This window comes from Lichenostomus cassidix, chromosome 4, assembly GCF_008360975.1.
Source record: "Lichenostomus cassidix isolate B80296 chromosome 4, HeHo_3.0, whole genome shotgun sequence".
Lineage (NCBI taxonomy): Eukaryota > Metazoa > Chordata > Aves > Passeriformes > Meliphagidae > Lichenostomus > Lichenostomus cassidix.
The window spans coordinates 66973865-66999915 of NC_139484.1; the positions used below are offsets into that span (position 1 = coordinate 66973865).

At 40.9% G+C, this 26051-nt stretch overlaps 1 protein-coding gene across 1 annotated transcript; it reads right to left on the minus strand.

Annotated features, from left to right (window-relative positions):
• Nucleotides 1-2507: 2507 nt before the first annotated feature.
• HTRA3 (HtrA serine peptidase 3) lies at nucleotides 2508-24996 on the minus strand. Its single transcript, XM_085059726.1, has 9 exons — nucleotides 24189-24996; nucleotides 16597-16696; nucleotides 15007-15229; nucleotides 14147-14341; nucleotides 11522-11554; nucleotides 10736-10850; nucleotides 6422-6470; nucleotides 4648-4743; nucleotides 2508-3474 (listed from the first exon to the last, which is right to left on the minus strand). The coding sequence occupies exons 1-9, from the start codon at nucleotides 24610-24612 to the stop codon at nucleotides 3309-3311; spliced, it is 1401 nt and encodes a 466-aa protein (XP_084915852.1). The 5' UTR covers nucleotides 24613-24996; the 3' UTR covers nucleotides 2508-3308.
• Nucleotides 24997-26051: the final 1055 nt, after the last annotated feature.

The window sequence follows — 26051 nt, forward strand, 5'->3', positions numbered from 1 at the left end:
TTTGGGATGTTACCCATCCTATACTGCTCTCAGGGTACAAAGTTACAAGATGTCATCCCTGCAGAAAGGAATCTTCAAGTACCTAGCAGCTGTACAGCAGTCTGGCCTTGTGTCATGCCCACCTGGTTATATAAAAGAAAGTAACACACATACCTTCTTTTCTTTTTTTCCTAAGAATGTGGTTATTTTCTTTCTCTTTTGTGCTGTTTTCTTGTTTCCTGGTCCACCCATACCTTGCCATCCTAACAGCCACAATCTCTGTTTATGAATGTTGTTTTAACATGCATGGTGTGCTCTCATTCCTGTTTTGTACCTAACATTGAGCCTGAAATGTTGTCATTACCTTTCTCAGCTTCAGAGCAGGCACAGGTGAGCAGGACAGGTGAGAGGGCTTAGCTTGGGTAGGGCTGAGCAGCAACCACTGACGAGCTTGCTGAGCTGCAGCACAGAATCATCCTGAAATATTCATCCCTTTCTTATTGTAACTGGTGGTCTCTTTCCTTATTTTGCTGATTAGGCCTTGCAGAAATAATCAGGCCATGGACCCAGTTTTGACTTGGAAACAATGTAGCTGCCAGTCCAGTTCTTCTGAGAGATCAAGATCATGCTTTTGTTCCTCTTTTTTTTTTTTTTTTTTTTGTTCCCTGAGAGACACTGCCAGCAACTGCTTATAACAGAAAGGCTGCCAGAATATTTTGTTTTAAAGAGACACCGACAGCCATTTCACTCTTTTATCCAAGAAACAGAGATATCAAGTTTGGGTCATAAACTTAATGCTAACTGCTGGCATCAGGAGATGCTGACTCTATCTTTGAGTAATTACCCTTTGAGTTCTGGCCGATGTCAGGAGGACAAGTGGAACTTAATAAAATCTACTCATATCTCGGCAGACAAGGGTCACACCACAGCTGAAATGACACAGATGCTCCTGCAGCCAAAGCAAAGGACAATGCTTTCTTTCTAAAGGAACCTCAGCTGACCTCTGTTACCTCAGAGGGAAATCTGCTACAATGCAGCAGCACTTGCAGACCATTGGATGTGATATGTGAGTTCATCAAGGTTTTCAGAGACACTTTATAAAACCAGGAACTGCTAGTAGAATGCAACATTTTTTGATGAATAAGGAAATAGCCTTCCTCCCCCCACACAATGACTTGATTAAAAGGCCAAGGCATTTGGCAAGCACCAACAACAGTGTTTTCAATTTTTAATATTGTTGTGGCACTTCCAGTCTATCCAATATTGCTGTACTAGGAGCTGTTATGCAATTTATTTCAAAATCAGCAATGTGTTAACTGGAAGACAAAAAGCTTCTCTTACAGTAAAAGAAGCTAATCACTCTCTGGGTCTTCTTAGTAAACAATTCCTTGGCCAAAATCTGAAAAAATAGCAACAAACTCAGAAAAATTTTGATTTCTTTAGTATTAATCAATGGTTACAAACAGACACCCCTCACAGACCACAAAATGTTGGTACTAACATGGTACACATGGATGGACAGGCTTGACTTCAGCCATGAGAGCATCCTTCTGCATGCCACAGCTACCCAAAGTTCAGAACATGAGAATGCTTTTTGCAAACCTGGCTGCTAAGGCTGCATCTTAACAGAAAGGAACTGGAATATTCAACAGGTATAACTAAGCATCTTCTGGTAGTGGGGGTGAAAATAGCTCTTTGTTTAGTGATAGCAGCAGGGTGAAGCCATCATTATAGGTACATTGTACTTTGGGGATGGAAAGAAACACTATTCATTTTTAAGAGGAAGGTACCCCATCCACCTTTGAACTGTACAGTTGCAGTCACAGGCAGCCAGCAAGAAGGGAACAGCTTGCTCTTTTCTGCATGTCTGGCATTGTACAAACCCAAAGATGCAAGGCTTGTCACACCTGAGCCTGTTGGTATAACCAGAAAGTCTAGGCGTGATATCAACCTCAGGGGGACTGCTCCAAAGACTAATTCCTTTTTGCATCAGTGGAACAAAGACACAGGTCTAGAAAGCAGAGCTTGCAGTGGAAAATGCTGCAGATAGAAACATTCCTCTGCCTCTTTGGGAACTGAAGCGATATTGACTAAGGAAGAAGATAGTAGTTTGGTTTAGGGTACCTAGGAGATCTGGATTTAGCTCTTAGCAATTTCTCTCCTGGGTTTATTACACAGAAGTCTCACACGCTCTAGCACTAAAACAGGGTTACTGGTGCTTCCTTTCTGCTTCTCATCACGTACAGGGAGAACTGAGGACAACAGGATCCCAGCTCAATACTCTCTGAGTGACATCAAAGCACAGTTCATAAATATGGAAAAACCCAGTGTAAATAAATTACTTGTGTGCAAAGCATTTCTAAACATAACCTAAATAAGGGCAGAATAATTATATCATAGGGATGCAAAGGGTTTTCATAACATCAGGGCCCAATTTTCTGTAAGAAAATTTTCTCCTGGGAGAGTCTATTCCAGTCAGATAGAAAAGGCAGGGAAGACATACTTGTTTAAAAAGAGATTTACATCAATACATTATTCATGTAAACTTTAATCTCCTTACAGTAGAAACATACAGTCAAAGCCAAAAGTTGTGTAACAATTTTACAGCAAAGCTTACCAGTAATATGCAAAACAGGTTTGTATCAAATACTTTAAAAAACTGTGCACTTTCTCAAACTTAACTTTGTTCGGCACATCATTTTGATTTATATATAAGGCATTAATTCTATAAGAATCATTTACTATATTCCAAAAATCGCATGACCTAGGTGTAACACTCTATAGCCTGATACCATTTTTGTTCCTTTCAATATTTACAGATTTTATCTTCCTGCATTGACATGGAGCACAGAAGCACTAAGAACAAAGACAAGCTTTGCCAATGATACGTTCACTGAAAAAGTTACATTAAGAAAAAAAGCAGCTCAATTTTGCATTGCAATAGCTTGGGTCTGCTACAGCCATGACTGTGGTTTAAGAATAATTCCCCCTTTTATATGCTTCCCCACTTCCAGTAGTATTTTGGTATTTCAAAACACAGAACTGAATCTGCAGGTGCAGGAAGTGGGACCCATTTCTACCAACTACCCAAAATTTGTTTTTCTCCTCCTCCCTAGAACACAGTTCTTAAGTTTCTTTGAAATTTAAATCTTCTATCAGTGGCATCTTTGAAGTCATTCTAGCTACTATGTACAGAAATGGCTCAGGCAATTAAGTTAGTCCACCTTGTCATTAGTCAACAGGAAGTATAATTACTGTAGCTGTAAAGGAGGTATCTAGTGTTCCAGAATAAGTGAGTTTAATTATGGTGAGAGCTTCCTCAATTCTATTTACATGACAACTTCAGGCTCAATGTTAAACAGCAAGTCATCATTTCCTCTTCGAACTTCAAGTAATAGAGGTGATTCATTCATCACAGCCTCCTGCAGGTCACTGGAAGTCATCAAAGGACGCCCATTGACCTTCACAATAATATCTCCATCCTGGATCCCTCCTCTGCAAAGACAAGAAAATGGCAGTAAGAATGCATTCTATGCAGAGGAAAAGCACAAAGGCTATTCACCACCTCTTTTGCTGGTGTGATAATTTTTTACTTGTCTTAGTCACCACAGAAGGGAAACTTCACCCTTCTGACTGCAAAAGAGTAGCAGGCAGCACTTGCTAAATGCAAAAGAAAGCCCAGGTTTTTCATTGAGGATTTTCTTCCTACAAAACTACAGCAAATGAGAAACAGAAAATACTTTTATCCACTATTGAGCCACTTCACTCAGTCCATTTTCAAGATCATGCTTTCATGCCTCCAGTATGTATTTCAAGCATTGGACATTAAAACCTTCTCAAAATTTCAAGACAAGTAAAGTGCACCAGCTAAAGTATTGGGAAATTATTTCTCTCTTGCTGTCTAAATATAATCCAGAATAGGTCCTTTTAAGACTTTTGCTTTTGATTTTCCTAAAATCATTTTTAGAAATATTTCATTTATTTTGCAACTGTTACATAAAATAGCCTCTTCCTGTAAGATTAAGCACTGTCTCAGATAACAGCTCTGACAGTGCCTTATATGAACGCTCTGTTTCCTGTTTAAACATAATCCAAGTTTCTGTTTATTAATATTCAACATACTTCACAAAAACCCCTCAAATTTGTTCATTGTTTTAGGGGTGCTCTTTATATTTGCACACTGTTGGTTTCACAATGTCATTAAAGGAGGTTGTAGTGAGGTGAGTGACACTCTCTTTCACCAAGTAACAAGTGACAAGACAAGAAAAAAGGACCTTAAGTTGTATGAGGGGAGGCTTAGATTGGGTAATAGGAAAAATTCCTTCATGGAAAGGATTTTCAAACACTGCAAGAGGCTGTCCAGAAAAGTGGTAGTGTCACCATCCCCGGAGGTATTTTAAAGATGGGTAGAAGTGGCATTTAGGGACAGGGCTTACTGGTGGCCTTGGCAGCTCTGGCTTCATGGTTGGACTTGATCATCTTAAGGGTCATTTCCACCTTAATTGTTACCATGATTTAGGTATTTTAAATCTAAAGGCACAATTTTTAATTGTTTAAATACAGATCAAACCTAGTATGAGAAATTACTTGAATATAGAAAGAAATATTACCTACTAGTATCTCTTTGGACATTTATTTGTGGTGAAGAAAATAATGTGCTCTACCTACCTATGAGAAGGTGAATTTGGAACAACTTCGTGTACATAAATTCCACTTCTGACATCAGGAAAATCAGCATTATTGTGCTTCAGTTCTTCCACCAAGCTGAAAGAAGAACAAAGGTATATAGAATTTAATTGCTCTACAAAATCAGAAGCATTCAAATATTAATTTAAAATTTTTGTGACAAAAAATAAAATACAACAATTAATTGAACTTGGATTATAACAAATTGCATAGATTTTAAGAGAGGCAAAACTACTTACCCATGCAAAGCATGCTAAACCTAATGGTCTTGTACATCACCTGCAAAAATCTGACTTTAGCTCTGTGCAGCAGTAGCACAGAGGGCCCTGTACTTAAGCACAAGGACTGCAGCACTCTCAGGGACAAATCATTTCTGACCAAAGAATTAATGCTGCTGAAGGGGCAGAAATTTGCTAACTATTCTGCTTCTTTTGTTTTGTAAGTCATGCTTTTTTTGTCTTTGTCTAGAACAACAGAGCTTTTGTTAACTTCAGCTACCAGAGAGATCAGAACTGGAAACTTCAGTTCCCTCAAGTTTTCTTTGGGAATTTATTGTGCATCACTTTCTAAAGAAAGAATACAGGAACCCACTGCAAAATAGAGGCTCTGCAAACATTGCCCTCATTTCAGAGGTGATGACATCACTTCAGGTGTGTGTGTGCAGTGTGGATTAAAGCCCATTTCTAGAAAGAAAAGATTTTAAACCAAGGATGGATCATCCTGCTGTCTGCCATGAAAAACTGGGGTCCCACAGATGGAAAACAAGCTAAAATAGCTGCACGCAGCTTCTCTTCATTTGATTTTGTACTGAGGAAGGTAACAATTGAATAATAAAGCAAACACACCAAGGGAAGTGGTGTTTTTCTGAAAACAGGCCTGCAGACATCTTACATGGCTTCATTAGGTGCCACAAAAGCAGTAAAATCTCACACTGTGTTCACAATCATGCAGAGAAACATTCTGAGCTTCTCTCCATCAGTGATGTTAATGCCATTACTGATTCATTCCAGCTGAGGATCTGACCCTTCAGGGAGAACTCAAGAGTGTAACTCAATAAACAAAGATGGCTTTACTACAACCCCAGCTGGAAATTGTCTTGTTTAATTTTGCAGTCTACTGCCACATTGGAAACATGCCTACTGCTGGGGAAGAACATCAGCATAAGAGCCCTCATTTATTATCCAAGAATATATCTGGGTAATGGGAAAACACAAAGCAATGTAAGAGAGAAAAGGCAGTAAAGAGCCAGAGGAGGATGTCCATTTCTGGCTTTGTTAACATGGAGGCACAAAGCTTTAGTTTGGCACTTTAGGAATGCTTTCTAGGTAATGCTTAGGTACCAAATCTCACATCAGACAGCCTCCACTGGCACTGATAAAAGTACCACCAAGTCCTCCATCATCTGATCTGTCACTGGCACTCACAGTCCCTGAAAGCAGCAGCTTGTTTAAATGTCACCTAAAACCTGGTGTAGCTCCAGATGTCCTCCTCATCAAGAACCAAAATCTGTGCTCAGGTTCTTCCTAATTTCCCTCATCTATCAGCAGGACATCCACCACTATCAATATTTAGAGAATTTCCAGGTCTTAGAACACAGATTTCACCAATATCATTAAAATACCTGCAGATTTCCTGGAAACCAATGCTCACTGCTGGATTCTCTGGAGATTTGTCATGAAAGCTGAATGAAACTCTGAACCACTCCTGACCACATCCAGTGTGCATGAACATACACTGACCTTTCCAAGATACTTACGCAGGTGTTATTGTCAGCATTCTGATGCCAATAAAACGTTTCTTCCCATCTGAAAGGAATACAGAGGATATTTAAGACATTTAGGCAAACACTGGCAAAGATAACTGCTCTCATGACCCAAAATACCTGAAAATTAAAACAGAATATATCAGATTTTAACAAAATTGAACAAAATCATACACATCTTCACTGAGGTAATTTTCTTTATTTTCATTAACCTTGGTGCACAGGATGACAATCCCTCTCCCTGCAAGTAAGATGGATCAAGAGTGGCAGTAGGTATCAGGAAGAATTTTTTATGATTAGAGTAGTAAAACTTTGGAACATGTTGCCTAGAGTAGTGGTAGATGCCCCAACTCTCAACATTCAAGGTCAAGCTGGATGGGGCTGATAGCAACCTGAAAGGTGAAAGGTGTCCCTGATCAGGGCAGGAGGGTTGGACTAGATGACCTTTAAAGGTCCCTTCCAATAGAAACTATTCTATAATTCCATCATTAGCCAGGCCAGGGCTCTGTGGAATTTTAAATGGTGAGAAGTCACTCCTTTAGGACGAACACTACACTTCTGCAGTTGGCTTTTAGTTAATCCTGATATTGCACAGCTGTTTTATGAAAAAAATGCAGTTTGATGACTTCCTGAAGTGAGTGCTGCAGTACTTAGTTACATCCGGCATGAAACAATATTTCCCCTTGCTTGTTCCAGCACAACTACTTCACAAGATCTTTGAGTTTCTCCAGCTTCTCATATGAGGAAAAAGGAGATGTACACAGTCTTCTCTAGCTCTTTTCCTTTCCAAGAAAAATACTCTCAAGCAAAGGATTTAGTTCTGAATTTTACACATGTCCAATATTCCCATTGGGGTCACTGAAAATGTTGACTGCTAAACACTGAATTTAGTACACACTGAACAATCTTGCATTCATGACTGTCATCCCTGCTTTGCCATGGAATATTTGGGTCTCTGCTATTTTCAAGTAAAACTAATAAGATCAAAATCAGCTACAACAGGAGTATCAAGAAGTTCAGTTTCTCAAAACTGAAGTCTGAAGAGCTGTGGGCATGACAATGAGCTAGCTCACAGTACTCCTCCAATCTGCCTGGCAGAAATGTAGTTTTTCACTTTTTAAAAATATTCAGACTTTATAATTCTCCCACCTGAAAATAATCCCCTTGTCCATGCAACATGGGCAGTTAAATACTGAAATTGCCTTCATAAAACACACCAGTGACAGAATCTCTGGCGACAGTTTTTTGTTTGCATTAAACAATTTGCTGCTGCTCATTGCCTGTGTGAGGCAGAAATTTGCAGAAGCAAAAAAATACTCAGAAGCCTGAGTTAGGAATGTTTACATGAATGAAAAATAAAAATGAAAGAAGGGACAAAAGAAATTGACTTGGAAGAAACAAAATACTAAGAACGAAAAACCACAGAAGAAATAACACTGGTGATGATAAAGGGAATTATTTCCCCAGTGGCTAATGATAAATGTAAACATAAAGCTTTAGGGAAAAAAATAAATCTTGTAACTACAGACTTATTCCTAACCAAAATTCTAATTCTTCCACCACCTTTGGGCAGGTTGAAGTATTTTTTCACTCCTGTTCATACACTGAAATGCAAAAAGGCCTTCTGCCCTCTCTCTGGAGTAGGTTTGTCACACTGCAAGTAGCGATTCATACTTTAAGAGCTGCAGGCTGTTGTAGAAAGTAAAACTAAAAATTATGAGCTATGGATGATTTGAGCAGCAGAGTGTACACTCCTCTCTTTCTCCTCTCCAGACATTTTATGTCAGAATACAATTGAAAAATTCAGTCTTTTTGTTTTGTAAAAGTCCATTCCACTCAATTTAGCCCAAGACAAACACTTTCAACAAAAACCAAAGTTTTCATCAACAACCATTACATGGAATATAATTGTCCATCTTATTTGAAGTAGCAGCAGAGATTGAACAGCACAGATAACCAGTTGTGGTATTTTCTCACTCCCAAAGCATAGGCATGGTGATGTTGGGGCTAAGTCACATCAGCAGAACAGTATGTGGCACCTGGAACTACCACTGCCATACTATATCTGCTCTGGGAATAAAAAGTCTCAAAACCTGTCATTCTGGCAATTTGTGCCACTCCTGTTCTTTAATACACCAGATATTCACAGTTATATATAATGGATGAGATTTTAAGAATATATGCCTTCTCTATAAAAGTTATCTGATCAACTGAGATTCAAAAAAGTAAGGTCAATCTTATTAAACAACTGAGTATCTACTATGCCAGAATAAATCCGCAAAGAGTGGTATCCTAAGGGAGTTTTATCATCTTCAGGCAATATAATAGTAAGAGCAAAATAGTAATACCCTTAAAATTCTTTCTATGACCTAATTGTACCATAAGGGAGGATCCCATTGAAACTACTGAAACATAACTGGAAGAAAAGAAAACATGATAAAAACACCCCTAAATGCTGCTTACATAAATTTCATTATGCCAAGAAATAACAGCTATACAATGAACCTGAAAACTGTTACTAAAGGCCTAAAAAATGCAAGCTATGTCTCAAATATATGGTGAAAGTATCTCCTAGAAACTACTTCTATGCATCAAGGGCTTTAAATGACTTTTCTAATGTAGCAAAGTTGCAAGAGGTACTTCAAAGAAAAAAAAATTGAAAAATAAAAAAAATAATTAAGTTGCCTGTCCCCAGGGTATCTGAAGCAGTGATAGTCACACTAACACCAAGAGAAAGTATAAATACTTTTGATTAGGGGATAATGTGACATGATAAAAAAAAATCTGTATTTTATACTGTATAAACTTGAATTTTTCACAATGTTTTTTTCTTAGTGTTCCATGTGCAAAGCTGTCCCTGGGCCCTTAGCTGGGTTCATCGTTCTGTGGAGGCAAAGGTGCCTGAAGGAGCAAGGTGGCTGATTTCAGTGGTGACATCTCTAACCTTCACAAACTTTCCAGCCCCAGTTACCAGGAGATGGTGAGCTCTGTTCAAGGCTTGAGTTTGTGCCTCTAGGTCAGGCTAGAGCCATTGCTCCTCCCTGGCTTGGCTGAGCAGTTTGGTTCTGAAGAGTAACATCACTAATGAGACACCTGCTTGTTTCAGAAACCAACTAGCAGTTAGTAACCAGGGTGAATAAATAAGATTTCGGACTTGTTGACTGAAACAAAACTAAGCCAGCTACTTTAAAATGCACTTCTCAGCATAAAATTGACAACTTTTTTTCATCTGCTCCTCCTCCTCCCCCCAACTCAACAGTGAAAACAGTAGAATTTGTGAAATTGAGCAAAACACAGATGAGGGGACCCATCAGAATTGTGATGCTCTCATACATACAAGCAGATGCATCACTTTAAAACTGCTGACTAAGGGAAATAACACTGAAATAACACTGAGAAGACAATGGTGTAGGGAAACAACTCTGGCATCAGAAACTGGATGAACTCAGGAGAAGACAAGATTAATAACAAAAAGATTCAAGAGAAGAAGCAGCAGCCAACACTCATGATAAAAGATGAGTAGTAGGGTGTGGACAGATAAATTGGCAAACAAAAGAGTAAGGAAGGTTTGGCCTGGATGCATCATTACTAGATCAGCTTTGGCTGTGCAGCCTGCAGTATGACATCTAGAACAGTGACAGATATGGTGCAGGCATGTAAAAAAAGTCTAAAGTACTGCAGCTGTCACTGCCAATATATTTAGATTTATATGCTCCATGGTGCAGAGGCCTTTCTTTTTGCCTCTCTCCCATCTTCCCATGTATTTCTTCACAAATTAATAACAGCCCTTCTTCCACTAGGGTCTGAGAGTTTCTCACAATACCTGATTATATAGCACTGACATACATGACCATGATAAAATAGAGGTCAGGTTCTACAGACAATGCACACACTACACCCCACCTGTGGACAGGTGCTTAAAAAAGTTTTTACCTTAGTCTCTACAGTACTCCATAATCTTCTTTTTGCTTGGACAATAAATGAAAAGAGGAGAATAAGACTCCTTAAACAAGTGATCATCTGCTCTCAAGATCATTTGAGACAGTGATGATTCATCTGTGTCCTCAATATCCTCAGAGGCTCTATTTCCCATATTTATACAGATTTATACTGTCTGCTCTTTGGGGGAGTGAGTAATAAAGTCTCTCCCAGTTCTGTGAAGTTGTTTTCTCTTTCCAAGTCTGTGATGCTCTATACTGTAAAATGATGCTGCTCCTTTCAGTAATAGGATCCCAGACCTGTGGCTTTTGGCACTTCAACTGATCAGGGTAAGGACTGGAAGATGTTCCTGTTCCTGGCAGACCTTACCTTTACTTTGTTTGTCATGTGACTCTGTGAGAAACTGAGTGATACGGTCTGAAGGAATAGCAAAAGAAATTCCAGCTGTGACCTTCAAGGTGTTAATCCCAATCACTTCACCATCCTGTTGAGAGACAACACCCAATTAATTTGCTCCTAAGTACAGAGCTCAGCTCCCTGCCTAATATTTCATGTTAAAAGCTGGTGTAAGAAATTTTAGAGTGTTGTAATCACTCAAGAAATAAACATTACTTATAAGGGAGTATCTGGGCTTTGATTCATAATCCATTTCACATTTAACTGTGATGGCCAGAGAGATTACAGTACAGTGTGTTCATCCAAGGTCCATCCCACCAGTAAGCAAGAGATTCCCTGGGCCAAGCAGGCAGCAGAGTAACTACTACCACTACAGCCACTGACCTGCAAAACCAGTGCTGATTTAAAGCAATCTATTTGGAAATAGTTGTGTGGGTTAAGCAGGTCCCACCTTTGCTATGCACCCCAGGTTCCAGAGTGTGAACAAGCAAAACTCCTCCTACCAGATCCCATATTCCTCACTGCCATGTAAAAATCTTCTCTGCTTAATGGGGAAATGTTTTCCTGTGGGGTGTGAACTGAGACCTAATTTGCATTGCCTGCATCAGCTTCAGGCTAGCAGCCTACCATTAGCTCAATGAAAGAAAGCTGGAATGACCTTTGGAATCTTTCCAAAAGAACATTCTCCTACTATCTTCAAACTAGCTCTTGAAACAAAACAAACCAACCAACAAACAAAACCAAGTCACACGGACTTACCAGATTAACAAGAGGTCCTCCAGAGTTGCCATACTGTAAAAGTGACATAAGGGAACAATAAATTAATACTTCACTGCAGGAAATGCAATTCTCATTTCAAACAGTACTTTGTAAGTAAATGAAAGAGAGGAGGTAATTTCTTAGGTAGCACTGACACACACAATATTGATCACAGAAGACTATAGGTAGGTATTATCCTACCCCTTCACAGCTCTCATGATTATAATTTCTTTTCAGAAACAGGCCTTAAGTTAGGAGCCACTCCAAATAGATAGACTCTATGTTTTAGGCATTAAATAGTTAAAACTAGTATTTTGGTTTTTCTAAAGACTGTCAGAACAAGGTTTTGAAATAATTAATTGCTATTTAAAGTTAGATTTCAGTGAGGTGCTTGTACAGTTTTAGTTTTCTCCATCACTTTGGTTTATAACACTGTCAGTCTCTCATTGTCCAGTGGAGCAGAATACAGTGTTTTATGTATTTAGTGACAGCATATTGCTATGAGGTAGCTACTACATAAGGATTGATTTAGTAACCACAGACATGTATCCCTCTCTAGGGAGGGCATATAGCAGCTCTGAGCAGTCCAAAATTACCTAATACCTAATGCCCTTCAAAGGAAATATGCAACAGGACCACAGGAAATGAGAGTTGGGGAAGTTGCTAGTCCATCTTCATGTTGGCTCAAAAAGTTTGTTTTTGAGTGAGGCCAGAGTTTTCGAGTAGGTTTGCAAAACAGCCAAGAGCAGCAACTTACCACTCAAAAGAAACAAAAGCTAAGTGATGTATGACAGAAAAGTGAGACACAAACTGTTTACACTTAGATAGGACTAGGCAAACCTTACAGATTCTTAGGAGAATAAAACAGATATTAAAGTTTATAAAACAGCTTCAAAGTTCAAATTTAAACAAATAGATCTGTTCCTTATATTGTATCTCTCCAGTGACCAGAGGCTGCATGCTTGATTTTTATGTCTGACATGAAGAAACTAAGATAATGATTTTTCAGCCTTCCTCAGCACATCATCTTTCATTCGTCTTCTGCTTGAAGGGTGTGAAAGACCTTCAGTACATGCAATACAGCTCCATTTAAAACCTTGTGGCCCTGTTTTCTCCTGCCCTATGTTACTGCTGTCCCAGCATTTCTCAGAAGGCAGCTGCATGCACATTCCTGCAGGAAAGTCTTGGCTGAGCCACAGGAATGCTCTGAACAGACCAACTCTCAAACTCCTCCCATTCTCAGGAGAAAATGAGTGCATTAGCTAAGCACAAAGCATCCTTATGCCAGGGACCATCTTCATATTTTGTGGTCTCAGATGGCAGAGCAATTCAAACTTATTGTCATTTTCCTCACCTCATCTGCAATCACTCCTCCTTTGGTCTAGCATTATCTGACACACTCTGCTATCCTTGTCTAAACCTGCTCATTAGATTCAGAGGTCAGCAAATGTCTAAGTATATACACAAGGAAGCAGTCTGAGCTTGAAAAATGTGTATAGGCAAGAAGTCAAGAATTCCATGTTCAAATTCTGTCTCTGACACTAATTCAGTGCTTGCTCCCAACTAACCCATCTTGCCTAAGTTTTCCTTTTCTCCTTACACAACTGAAGAGAGTTATTCCAATTAAATGTCTGAAGAGGTCCATCTCCTGGGTCATACAGAAGCTTTTTGAAAAAGCTCATTTTTATGTCATATCTTAACCCAAAAAATAATTACTCTTTTTCTGCCCCATACAATTTCTCTTGACAGGTCTGACAATAACCTTTTGTAAATCACCTTGTGTGTGTAAAACATTAAGTGTTACTACTTGTTATGTCCAATTTGACATTTACATCCAACAAATAAATCCTGGAATGTTTCCTTTCAATGTATAACAGATTTAAGCTATAAAATTTCAGGCCATTTTCCATCTCAGATATGTGTACAGCGCTCTTTTTAGAAACAGTACAAGTTAAATACACACCCAAGGACTTCACTTAAGCTCTCTGGATCCCTCCAAGCTGCTCTGAAGGAACATTATTTAATGTATTTCTCTATAACATTCAATGCTAGGACCCTTAGCTCCAAACTGTACCTCAAACTTCATGTTATTGTATTCTTGATTCTTGTTTCGAGTATGTAATGTGCAAAGGGAAAACAAGAATGGCAACAAAAACCCCCAGCCCTCTCCTTGGGCTTTTACCTGGGTGTCCTATCATTAAACTGAAGCACATATTCTCAATTTGACTACTCCATCTAGCTCTAATGGATGGAGATGAAAGAAACTTTGCCTCTATTCTGCAGCTTCCTTGACCAGAGCAAGTCAGCAAGCAGAGAGAAATGCTTTGATTTACTGTTGGTTGATACAACCATGTGTTACATGAGATTTACAGCATTAAAAGGGTCTGATCTATGCAGTATCTTCACAGACAACCTAAAAGAGAGTACTTTTGTTTTCCATACCTTTCACAACACTACCTGAAAGCAACTTACAGACCCTGCATAGACTTTGATAAAAGAAGAGTTTCTCCGACTTTAAACAAAGCTGCTTTTATTTAGTGGATTCATCTTCCAGAGCAGGTACTTCCATGCTGCATAGGTGGGGAAGGACTGTGAAGTAAAACTCATCACATGCCTCATACTTACATTAATAATGGCATCTGTCTGAATGTAATCCATATCAGAGTCCCTCAGGCCCAGTTCTTTGCCATCTCTCTGAGCAGTGCTGACAATACCTGTTGTCACAGTGTTCTGTAAGGCAAATGGACTCCCAATTGCCACCACAAATTCCCCTGGCCTCAGATCAGCAGAGTGGCCCAGTAACAATACTGGTAGTTTTTTCTGAAGTAAACACAGAGAGGAAGAAATAAGCATTAGTTCATACTTGAAAATAACCTGACTGCAAAGATAAAACCTAGCAACAACTTATGAATATATACTTTTCATTACATTTATCAAAGAGCCACTCCCTATATATCAAAAATTTATGCCAGGAGGGTTGAGGTTTTAAACTGTCTTCAGAAGCAAACAGGTAGCAGCATTTCTTTGCAATTTCACCCAGAAAAAAAAAGCCAGGATGATTTCACCCAGCAAGATTTCTCCATTTTCCAGTAGGATTGTTCCCTCCTCTTAGAAGCAGCACACAAACCAACTGTTGATCAGCCTGCCTCTCTCTGCATTATGCAGCAGCTTGCAGTCTATGCATACTGCCACAAAGCTTAGCAAGATTAGCCAAAATAGCCTGGGTCTTCAGTTAAAGATAGCAGAATTTTGCCACATTTTAAATGAGCTGCATTTTTTTCTCAATTTTTAGCAGTTTCTAGCACAGAAGACAAATTAATTTAATTGCAAGATATGAAAAATTTCCAGGCCTGTATTTCAGTACACTGTTTTCCCCAGATACTTCTAAGGGATCCTTAAACATACATTCCAGTCAATCACTCTGTACTAAGTGAAACTGAAACAGAGTTCCCAAGTGAAGTCATTCTTCTGTTTATGCCACTCACCTTAGGGTGAATCTTTATTGTTGCAATGTCAGATTTCTTGTCAATGTCTTTGATGGTTGCTTCATAGGTGTCTCCATCCTGGAGCTGTACCTTCAGTTGCTGTCTCCCTGAAATTGCATTTGTGCTTGACACCACGTGGGCATTGGTCACAATTAAACCAGAATCAGACATAATAAACCCAGACCCACTGGAAAGTGGCACATTTCGACCAAAGAGAGGGTGCCTGTAGAAAAAAACAAGTAATTCTATGTCATAACAGAAACACAGCTTAAGAAAAGATTACATTAGACATCATTTACCACTTTTCACCCTGAGAAATAACAAAGCATTTGATGACAAATTTCACAATCCCTACAAAATTTAAATTTAAAAAAAAAATACAAATAAAGGATCCCTTCCTGAAAATTGTGAGAACTTGGTGAGAAACAACACATACTGCAAAATAGACAGGTAAAAGATTTTATAAACTGTTCAAAGTATTATGATTATTCTCTCTGAACAACTGCTGTAATGACCTTAGATTTGTTAGGGCAACAGAAAGTGCCTGCATAGTAGAAGATGGATGAGAAAAGGCCCACAAATTCTTTCTTCCAAGACATGGTCCTGGTTAGGATATTATTTGAAAGTTCTGGGCTATTTAACAGTAAAGAATTGGAGCCAATCCCAGGAAAAAACAGCATCAAAATTAGGCTGCTGGCAAACATTTACTTATAGAGAAAGAACAAACAATCTTAACTATATATGCAAAGGTCTTAAGCATCCTCAGCTGTAACATTCTGTCAAAGGACCAATCACCATGTGCACAAAGCTATGTTTCCTGATATACCTGATCATCTTGATTTTGCATATCAAAAAAGCCTGCAAAAATTCTCCAAGAAATCCTTATGTCTGTGGAAAATGAGAGGACTCCAGGAAGAAAGGTATTCACGTAATGGAGTACATGCAATATTTGCAGTAATTTATTCTGACAGCAGGTTGTTTTGAGCACTCATATTTAAACCTGCCTCTCAGGTTGTTTTGAGTACTCAATGTTAAACTTGCCACCTCAGCTCCAGTTTCAGCACCCTGAATATTGGCAATGTTCTGGAAAGCAAATTTAGTACATTTCTTTCCTACCAGAAGTTATTTCTGTGTTTAGATAGGTTACATCTGCTCAACATTCTACCTCTAAATGTCTTCCTGCCAAAATAAAATCACCTCTCATTGAATGTAGAAAAAGCAACAAGCTATGTTTCTCCAGCTTACATTTTGTATGTGTATATATATATATTTATACTTAAACTGAGATAATAAATACAATCCAGCAATCAATACATTTTAGTGAAGGCTAAAGAGACCTCAAAAGATGAGATAGGCTTATTTTAGGGTAGCCAGTATATATTGTATAGTACTGTAAGCCCATTAGAATAGATATACTGAACATGAACAAAATACACAAATGTGTAGTTCTATGGAGAAATGAGTCTGCTGTAATGTTTTAGAGTATTTTGTGGCTGTCACAAATTCAACGGGAAAGCTACTACACTGGGAAAAAAACTCTGTAGACCTTTGTTAAACAATGTAACTACAACACAGAATTGAAAATCTTACCTGAGGAAAAGTTCAATGTGTACAACTGCAGGTGCAATCTTTTCCACCACATCAGCTATGAAGTTGAATTTGTATCTTGGGCTGCTGGACTGTAGGTGACCTATACTAGCAGAAAGAATTGGATATGTTAATAAGACAATACATTCTTTTAGCAAGTAGGCAAGATAAACCTGCTTTGAATGGGGTCTGTTTCTCCTACTAGAACAGTTTCCAAACAGTACTGGAAAAGGAATCAAAGTCATAAAGATTGTTCAAAACTCATCTAACATTTTGCTTGATCCTGAGAAAATTAAACATGAGCATCACTGTGAGTTCCTTTTTTTTTTTTTTGGAAGCCTACAAGGCCTGTCTCAAGAATTTTTCTCAAGACCACTACTAATTGTTATCCAAAACACACAGGGTCATAAGATAGGTCAGGTTGGAAAGGACCTTAGGAGGTCACTAGTTCTACCTCGTGCTCAAATCTGCATCAGCTACAAAGGCAAACTGAGTCAGGACTTGCAAAACTCCAAGGATGGATACTCCAGAAACTCTCTGGGAATTTTATCCCACTGCTTCCCTGTCCCCCATAATGTAAAAACTTTTCTTCTATCTAGTCTGAACTTGTTGAGTCTCATGTTTCAACTCATGCCCGTTATCTCTCATACTATACTTTTTTATGTATATATATATATGTATATATGTGTACATATATGTATATATTTGTATATATATGATATACATATATCATAAACACTAATAACAGTGCTTGTCCTACAATGTCATATTCTCTGCAGTCTCTAATACACAGAGACATACCACCACACCTAGGGGATGTATCACCACACTCCAACAGCAATCTTTCCTGTTCACAGCCTGATGCTTTAAAATTAACTGTGGGATCTAGGGAAGGGAGCAAATGAGCTGAAGAAAACAGATCAAGACAATTAGGAATTTCTTCATAGAAGACTGAGTTCTTCATCCTGTTACTGGACATGAGATTTACTTCTGAATGAAAAGAAACCATGCTTACATTTAGCAAGCTAGATTCACATGATACCGGATAAACAAAAGCCACATCTTGGCAGGACTAGATTCAGTCTATTATTTCTATGTACATTCTCATGCACTCTAAAAGATCCCTCCAGCCAATTGAATATGCTTGTTTTAATGCTTAGTTTAAAAGAGACACTGCAAACAGGAATCACAGAGGACAGGCAAATGTAAGCACAATATACTGTTATTTATTTTGCTTACTAGGCCACTGAAGATTTATCTTACCTTCAGTTCCCAAGCAGCTTGCCTGATTATGCAGTATATCCTTTGAAGTCTACCAACATGACTTTGAACACTTGCATACACAGCAATGCACACTGACAGGACATAACATTGCCATCACATTTATCTTAATAGACAAGACCATGCATCAGTGAAAGGCAGCTGATAAACTAGCACAGAACTGGGGTAAAACAGTGATGAATGCAGGCTCTCAGCTGGTGTAAATCAGCATAGCTCTGTGTGAGTCAGGGAAACTAAATCCCTTTGCATCTTCTGAGTGCTCAACTGTTCTGCCCAGGCCAAATGCTTACAGCCCTGTACATGGCCAAAAGCACAGGAAGATGCCTGCCAAAAACCTCAGGTCTGGACCACTCCTAGCCACCAGGCAAACATCATGGGTGGCAGTGGCTTTCCAGGTAGGATTTGAGGGAGGCAGGGAGAAAATACCTGAAAGAGGTAGTGGATGAAACATGAAAAAATATGAAGAAAGTAAAATGCAGTAATACAGAGAGGAGACTAAAACTGAAACAATGCTTGCCTTCTTTTCCTACCACAGTGAAAACATTTCTCAGCCTATGCAGAAGTCTGGAACCTCCCTGCTGGGGTCAGGAGACAAGAATACTTAATTCTGAAAGACAATCAAAATCTGCACCAACATTAAGGGGAAATCTGAAACAAAGCAGGATCAAGACTAACAGACACTCAGATTTTGTATGAAAGACATGCTTGAAGATCTGCGGGGCTGATCAGAGATGAGCTGCTCTTGCTCTTGTCTGGTGGGGACCAAACACTGGTGAAAACTGACTTACAAAGCTGAGATACCTTCATAGAATCTGATCTTTCTTGAATCATGTTCTGCAAGCTGGCAATGTTGAGAACCTTTAAATACATTATATGATATGCCAGGAACTCAAACAATGGACGTGGAAGATGTAACTGCACACTCACACACAGCACTGTTTAAGGGAACTGAAGTGTTGGCTATTATTAACAGCATTTTAGAGCATAATTTTTAAACTGATGGTTTCCATCTACTACTGTAGTAGTAGAATCTATCCTATAATTGTTGCACTAGTTGGTAGACACTAGCTGCTGCTTCTGTCCTTGCTAAAAGATAAAATTAAATGTGTCTCCCCCTCCATACTCCTGCTGCCTTGTGGAGCCCCACAGAGCCTTCAGATCTCTGCTGCCCTGTGTATGTAACAGCTCTGAGCTCACAGCACCTTTGTGGATTTTGACCCATTGACCCTCTGAGATTTTTCCACATAGTTTTTCAAAGGTCTCTCAATAACATGCATGATTTTCCATGTTATTACTGCATGTTCAAAACCATCTCACACTAATGAAATCTAATTTATCTTGGCAAAAAGACATAATTTAATCTGATTAGCCACCTGTTGCATAACCAAGATTTCAAAGGTGCTGCAACTAGGTTGTATTTGAAACAAAATCATATTTATGTTTTATGACTCTTTAGATGTCTATGCATTTCTTAGTCAAAAATCTAGATTTCCCCCATCTGCTCCGCAGCCAAAAAAATCAACCAGATTTTCAGTAGACTTGAACTTTGATCCTATCATTTCAACTAAGTGATTAGATCTTCAGGTCTCCAGCTCCTCTCACAGAATACTCAAAGTCCAGATTTCAGTGTAAGTGCATAAACTGGAGCTAAAGATTTTCAGCCTATTTTGTAAAATGTGATCTTATGCTTCCTATTTTATGGGCTCCAGCTACACTGGTTTGAATGGTTAAAGTTCAGTGCCTGTCAGGTAGGAGTAGCCTTATTATCAGTTTAAGACTTTTCTTGGATAGTGATGTTATCTACATGCTATGGGCTCATTTAATAGTGGTTTATCTGCTTTCTTGCAGAGAGAATAGACCCACTCCAATCTCATTAACACTGCTGTAAACCAGGAACAATGCCAATAATGCTATAGAGTTAACCTAGTATGAAGAGAACTGGAAAAAAAAATCAGCAGAAATAATCATTATAATCCCACTGAAAACAATAAAACCAGTCCAATTTACATTTGAAAAAGACTGAACATTTCTGAATATCTGCCAACTTAGTCCCTGTAGAATTAAATCAAATCACATTCACTACCTTCTTAAAGACAATACATTGTATTAAAATTCACAGTTTTATATTCATTAAGAATTTGTGAGCCTGGGAAACTCATTCTTTTAAGGCTGTTTCCCCATCCCCCTTTTAAAACCAGCTTCAGAAAAGATTTGTGCATTCAGCAAAATTATTATGTCTAAGGGAGGACTGCAACCTGGCAGATCTGATCACCAGGGATAAACACTGTCCCTACTGTGCTTTCATGGAAAGAAATGAAAGACAAATAAAAGATTATAATGTCTCTGCTTAAAAAACAGAAACATCTGCTGGAAACATAGGTTCATGGGCAGCTTTTCTGATGAATTCAGCATTAAGATCAAGTTGCATAGCTGTGCACTGACCATAAAGCCTTGGTGAGTTTAATGCCACATTATGGTTCAGGCAACTTGTTTATACAATGGATGTCTACCGTGCACAGATGAAAACAATTTGGTGAACCAACACCAAAGTGGCTTTCTTGTGCAATGCAGCAATCACAAGGGCCAGACAGAGACAGGCTGCCACAAGCCTTCTAGCACAGGCACCTCACTGACTTTACATGATTGTTATTACTGCCTTCCAAGTGATCTTCATGAGGAGATGCAATGAGAATATCCCTCCTGCTGCCTTTCCTCTACAGAGCAGTGAAGTGCTCTACTCTGCTTTGTATACAAAATACTGTACAATATCCATCCTCACCTGCAGTAACTCAAACCAAACTCAGACGTAAGGAAAACAAGCAGAACAGGAACATGACTAGAGTTTGGGTTTCCAGCTAATACCTTGCAGTCCATTTCCCTAAATACAGCTGCAGGCAGCTGTAAGGCTTTGATATCAATAACACCAGTAGGAGACTTCAGTATCTCTGACTGGGCCAACTTCTCAGAAATGCAAGTAATCATATGCTTAGTTGTTCCTCTGTATCTTCAACATTATGTACAATCACACGTCAAACACCCCATGGAGAGCTGTGTGCAATGACTCTGCTCCTGCATTAACTGTGTTTCAAACATTATCTTAGAAAAATGGACTTTTAGGCTTATATCTTGCAAAGATTTGACTGACATGGGTGAGGCTTTACATCATGACCCCTTTCTGAGAGTGACTTCAGGTTAACAGTACAGAGAACAGCAAATGGTCAGTGTCAAATCCAGCCTCAAAAGTTTTCTAGCCAAGCTTTAATTTTGACAAAAAATTAGCACCATCGACAAAGTAGCCCCTGTATTTAAAAAGAAATCTTTTTTTTTGTTTCCATATCTTAGCAAAGAGAATGAAAACCTTTTGACATTTATACTCTCTTCATAGAAGCTATTAGCAAAATAACCTTGCAGGGAATTTAACTCTAAGTTGTACTGAGAGATCAAAACCAGTCCTTTGTTCAGGAAACAAGTGTGACACAAACTGACTGTAGACTGCAGGTGACCAAGTGAATCCTTTGAGAGAGAAGTTTGACACTTTAATAGATTGATATGTGGCATTGTTAAAACTTACACTTGATGCCCTGAGAAAGAGGGCTCTGTAAGAACAGGTCTTTGATTACAGAGGTTGTCCTCCATAAGTGTTTATGCCATTACTTACATGCTAGTTTGTAATAGCTTGTCTTTATCACAGTAGGTGACAGAAGACAGGAGAAAACTAGCTACTGCAGAATATATTCCCATATATTAAGGTATGTGGCGTTGAAAAAGTTTTAAAAAACCCCAGTATTTGTATCAGGGAGGTTAACTTTGTTTGAGCTCTACAGACTGTTCCTGTTAGTATCTCTGAGAAGTCCCTGGGCACAGGCATATTGTAGAACATCACTTATGGAGTTCCTGGACCTTCATGCAGTACACACCCTGTCGAGTACACTGTGCATAGAACTTGCAATTTGGCATGGTGCTCTTCAAGCTAATCCAGGACTTCAACAAGGAAAAAGCCACTTTAAATTCTGTCAATTTCACAATTATCAGCCAGTAACTCCAGCCACCTCCTCCACTACTCATTTTTCATGCATCATACACCAGACTGCTGTCACTAGAAAACCACAGCTAAGTTTCTCAGCCTGTCTTGGTTTATCACAGCGAGAATCCAACTCAGCATCAACATAAGCAACTGGAAAAGGACAGAAGTAGACATTTCAGGAGCCACTCCTCTGGGTCTGCGCACGTTCTAAGTAGGGTCCAAGTCATAATATGAGAGGCTTCTGTTATCTGACATTGTTTTAACATATGGATGGTTAAGTAAAACTGCATTTACTTCACCACTAGCTTATCCCTTCAAACCCTGAGTCATCTGAGGCCAGGCAAGAATAGGCAAAAGAGAAATTTGACAGCAATTTCAAACCGTCAACTTTCTTCCAAGCCTCTCATTACAGCCATTGCATGTTACTGCTTAAAAAAACACAAACAAAAAAAATACCATAATTGAATTCTATTCCTGGCTCAACCACTAACTCAGTCTGACCTTGGGCAAGACACTCGGTTTCTTTGAGCTTCAGTTTGTGCAGCTGTAGAACTGAATAAAAAAAATTAAATCTTAACAGAGAACCAGATGCTTCATCTAAGCTGAGGTTTCTGAGACAAAAAAAAATAAAGCCAAAATAACATGAACACTAAAATAGTTGCTTGAAAAAATAAAAAGTTACCTCTGCCTCACAGCTCCAAATTCCTAAGCCTATTAACATTAGATTCAGGAGGATTCCTTAAGGAAAATGTCATATATACCAAATGCCAAGCACTCAGCAAACCCTCAGATGCAGGCTAGCTCACTCATTTTGGTTAAACATTCTGATTATTGCACGTGGATCTGTTCCAACCAAGTTTGAGGAGTACTAAAACTAATAGATGCTGATGTGAAAAGGAACAGGCAAAAAACAATTTATAACTACAAAATACTGGAGAATTGATCACTGAGGCTTCAGGCTGGCACCTGGAGCAGTTCTTGGCTCTCACAAGACATGCTGAAGGGAACTCCAGGAATACCATTTGAATACCCTCCCTCTCTGAACTGATTTACCCTTTCACAAGAGCAGGATATATATGAAAGGTCCCCTATTCACAGAAAGGCTACAACAGTAGCCCTTTTCCCTCTGAACCCTCCCAATAATTTCGGCCAGTTTGCTATGAATAAACAGGATGGTTAGTGGTTCACCTGACATAATGGAAACACTAATGCATGTTTTAAAACTCCATTAAGCATAGGACTTCTCTTTCCAGGAACTCTATGGGAAAGGCAGCATAATATTTTAATATTGCTATATTAAAATAACATATCAGTAAGTATGTGGAAAGATACTGCCAGCATTAACACTTCCATAAAGGGACATATTTAAATACTAAAAGGAAATTACTAGCCTAACAGATTACTAGACTTTCCAAAGTTAAATCATCAAGCCTGATGTTGTCATAGCATATGACAGGATCTGAGCAAAGGCCTCAGTACTTTACTATAACCAGAAAACTATTTGATAGCCTAAGAGTCAATATTTTACACTGTAAAAGAGGTTCTCAGGCTTTTTTCCCTTACTTAGGGCTCTACAAGACTACAACACCCTTTGGTGAAGAAAACAAAGCAAGCAAAAGACTATATTATAGGTGTCTTATCTAAGACGCAGTGCTTTTTCTACCCTGATTAGCTTTTAGAGCATTTCCTCTGTCAGGTGGATCTGATAAACACCCCAAACAGCCCAGGGAGCAGAGGTGTTCCTGGATCCCTGCTCTGTTTGTGCAGGCTGTGCTGCTGCTGCGGCTCTGCTGGGTGACCTGTGATGCCACCCAACCCCGGCGGTCCCTGGGGTGCGATGAGCGCAGGTGGCACTGGCGGGACAGGACAGCTCGTACCGCTGCCCTGCCTCAGAAAAGGGCACTGCTGAGGAGGTGGCTGCTGCTCTGCCCCGGCAGCACAGCGACCTTCACCCACCTCGCTCCCACCGGGCAAGCGCGTCAGCCTCCTGTCCCAGGAGCACCGCGGCAGCCACCTGCACCTCACCGAGACACCCCAGCCATGCTACCGGGGGAACCTCCCCAAACCCCGGCCAAGCCCACGCGGAGGGTCGAGGAGAAGGAGTACTGCTGTTCAGAAAGCACCTGAGCATCCATTCCGCGCACCACAGGTGGTGTGAAGTGCCATGTCCTTGGAGGTTTTTAGAGTCCCTAGAGCCACCCAGACTTCCCAGGCCACTGAACATCATTTCTTTACCCTGGAAGGCAGGTGTCCCACCCCCGCCCCGCGGCAGGTCCCACCATGCTCCTACCCGATTCACAGGCTCCCTTCTGGACCTGGGCGACGGCGGGCAGCCCGTGCTGCAGCGCCTTGCGGCTCACCGCCTTCAGCTGGCAGATGTTGTCGTAGGTCCGCCCGTCGCTGCCGCACACCTGGGCGCTGAGCTTGCACTGGCAGACGCCCTTGGCGAAGCGCTTGCCCATGGGGTAGCGGCAGTCCAGGCTGTCCCCGCACGGCGGGTCCTCCTTGCGGCCGCACGAGTCCCCCTCGCCCGCGGCGCAGATGAGGCAGCAGCCGCAGCGGTCGGGCACGTAGCCGCTGGGGCAGCTGGGGCTGGGGCACTTGGAGACATCGCAGCGGACCGGGCACTTGGCGCGGGCGAGCTGCAGCTCCAAGGCGTGCGGGCCGGCGCTGAGGGACAGCAGGAGCAGCGCGCTCAGCAGCGACACCCGCATCCTCGGCGGCGGCGGAGGACGGGCTGCGAGCCCGCCCGGCCCCGGGGCAGGAGGCGGGAAGGTGCGATCGCGGCGAGGGAAGGGGAAGGCGGGCTTAGTGCACACACGGGCGGGACAGCGTCTTCTGCCCCGGGCAGCGCTTCTGCGGGCGGAGCGGCGAGCGGAGAGCGGCAGGCCGCAGTGCAGGGCCGCGGAGGCACGGCCGGCTCGGCCCTGCAGGACGCGGCGGCTCCCGGGACTCAGCTGGCGGGGCTGAGGCGCCGAGCCATGGCACGGAGAGCGCCGGAGGCAGGCGGCAGTGGGACGGGGCTGCAGGGCGGCAGGGTTATATGTGGGACGGGCCCGCCGCCTCCAGAGCACCGGCAGCCCCGGGCGGGCAGGCTCCACCCCGGGCGGGACGGACGGACGGACAGCGCGGGGAGGGTCCGATCCTCTCCTCGGGGCGCTGAGGGGCAGAGCCGCCCGTCTGCTGGTAAATCACCGCCCAGAGTGGGGAGAGCCCCGGCGTGAGGCGGCTGCGGCCATCCATCCGCTGGACACCAGGGGCTGTGGGTGCTCGACGTGGCATAAACAAATGCGAATGTACTTCATGTGAGCGGCTGAGCGGCTATGACCTGTGTGAGTGCACGGGCTGAAAGTCGGCAGCCGCCTTGCCTTCCCTCATGCTTGTCTTTAATATCAGCGTTAATAAGGGCATTTGTCACCGCTGCCGCTGAAGGGTAATCCAGGTTCGGCCTCTGTTGTGAAATTGAACACACCAGTTCCTGGATATGAATCCTCTTTTACAGGTGTCAAAGCAGAGACACAAGTAGCTGAGCATGGTCCTTGTCGCCACTTGTTCTACATGGCATCATGGCACATTGTGTGAGACACTTTCCAACTGCCAAAGGCAATAAAGGGGATCTACTGGGCTCCCCATCGTCATCTGCTTCAACAAAAGATTTGGCAGCTTCTCTATGATAGTAGTTGAAAGTATTGCCAAAGCCTTAATATTTGAGGTTTGGGTTTTTTCTAGTCTGTTATTAATCACAATGTATTCAGTAAGACTGTCAGGTGGAAAAGAGAATCTGTTGAGCTCTGTCATCTAGTCACCCCTGGAGTCCTCATAACATGCAGAGTAAATCTTCCCCAGGCATGCCATCTTTATCAAGAAAATACTCACATTTGCTATAAGGTAATCATAACTTTAACTAGGCATAACTTTCAAATTAATTAATCCAAGTATGGGTTGAGCTGGCTTCCAGAAAATTCAAGGTGACTTCAGAAAAAAGAGCTCTGACATAGCTCACCCAGAGACTATTCCAAACTTAGGAAGTCTTACTTGCTGCATGTGACACATCCAGCCTTGACTTCTGCCTGCAGTTCCCCTACCTCTTTTTCATGCAAGAGATAAAACTCGTGTTGTCCAGCAAGGTACTACCTCATACCTTCTCCTGAAG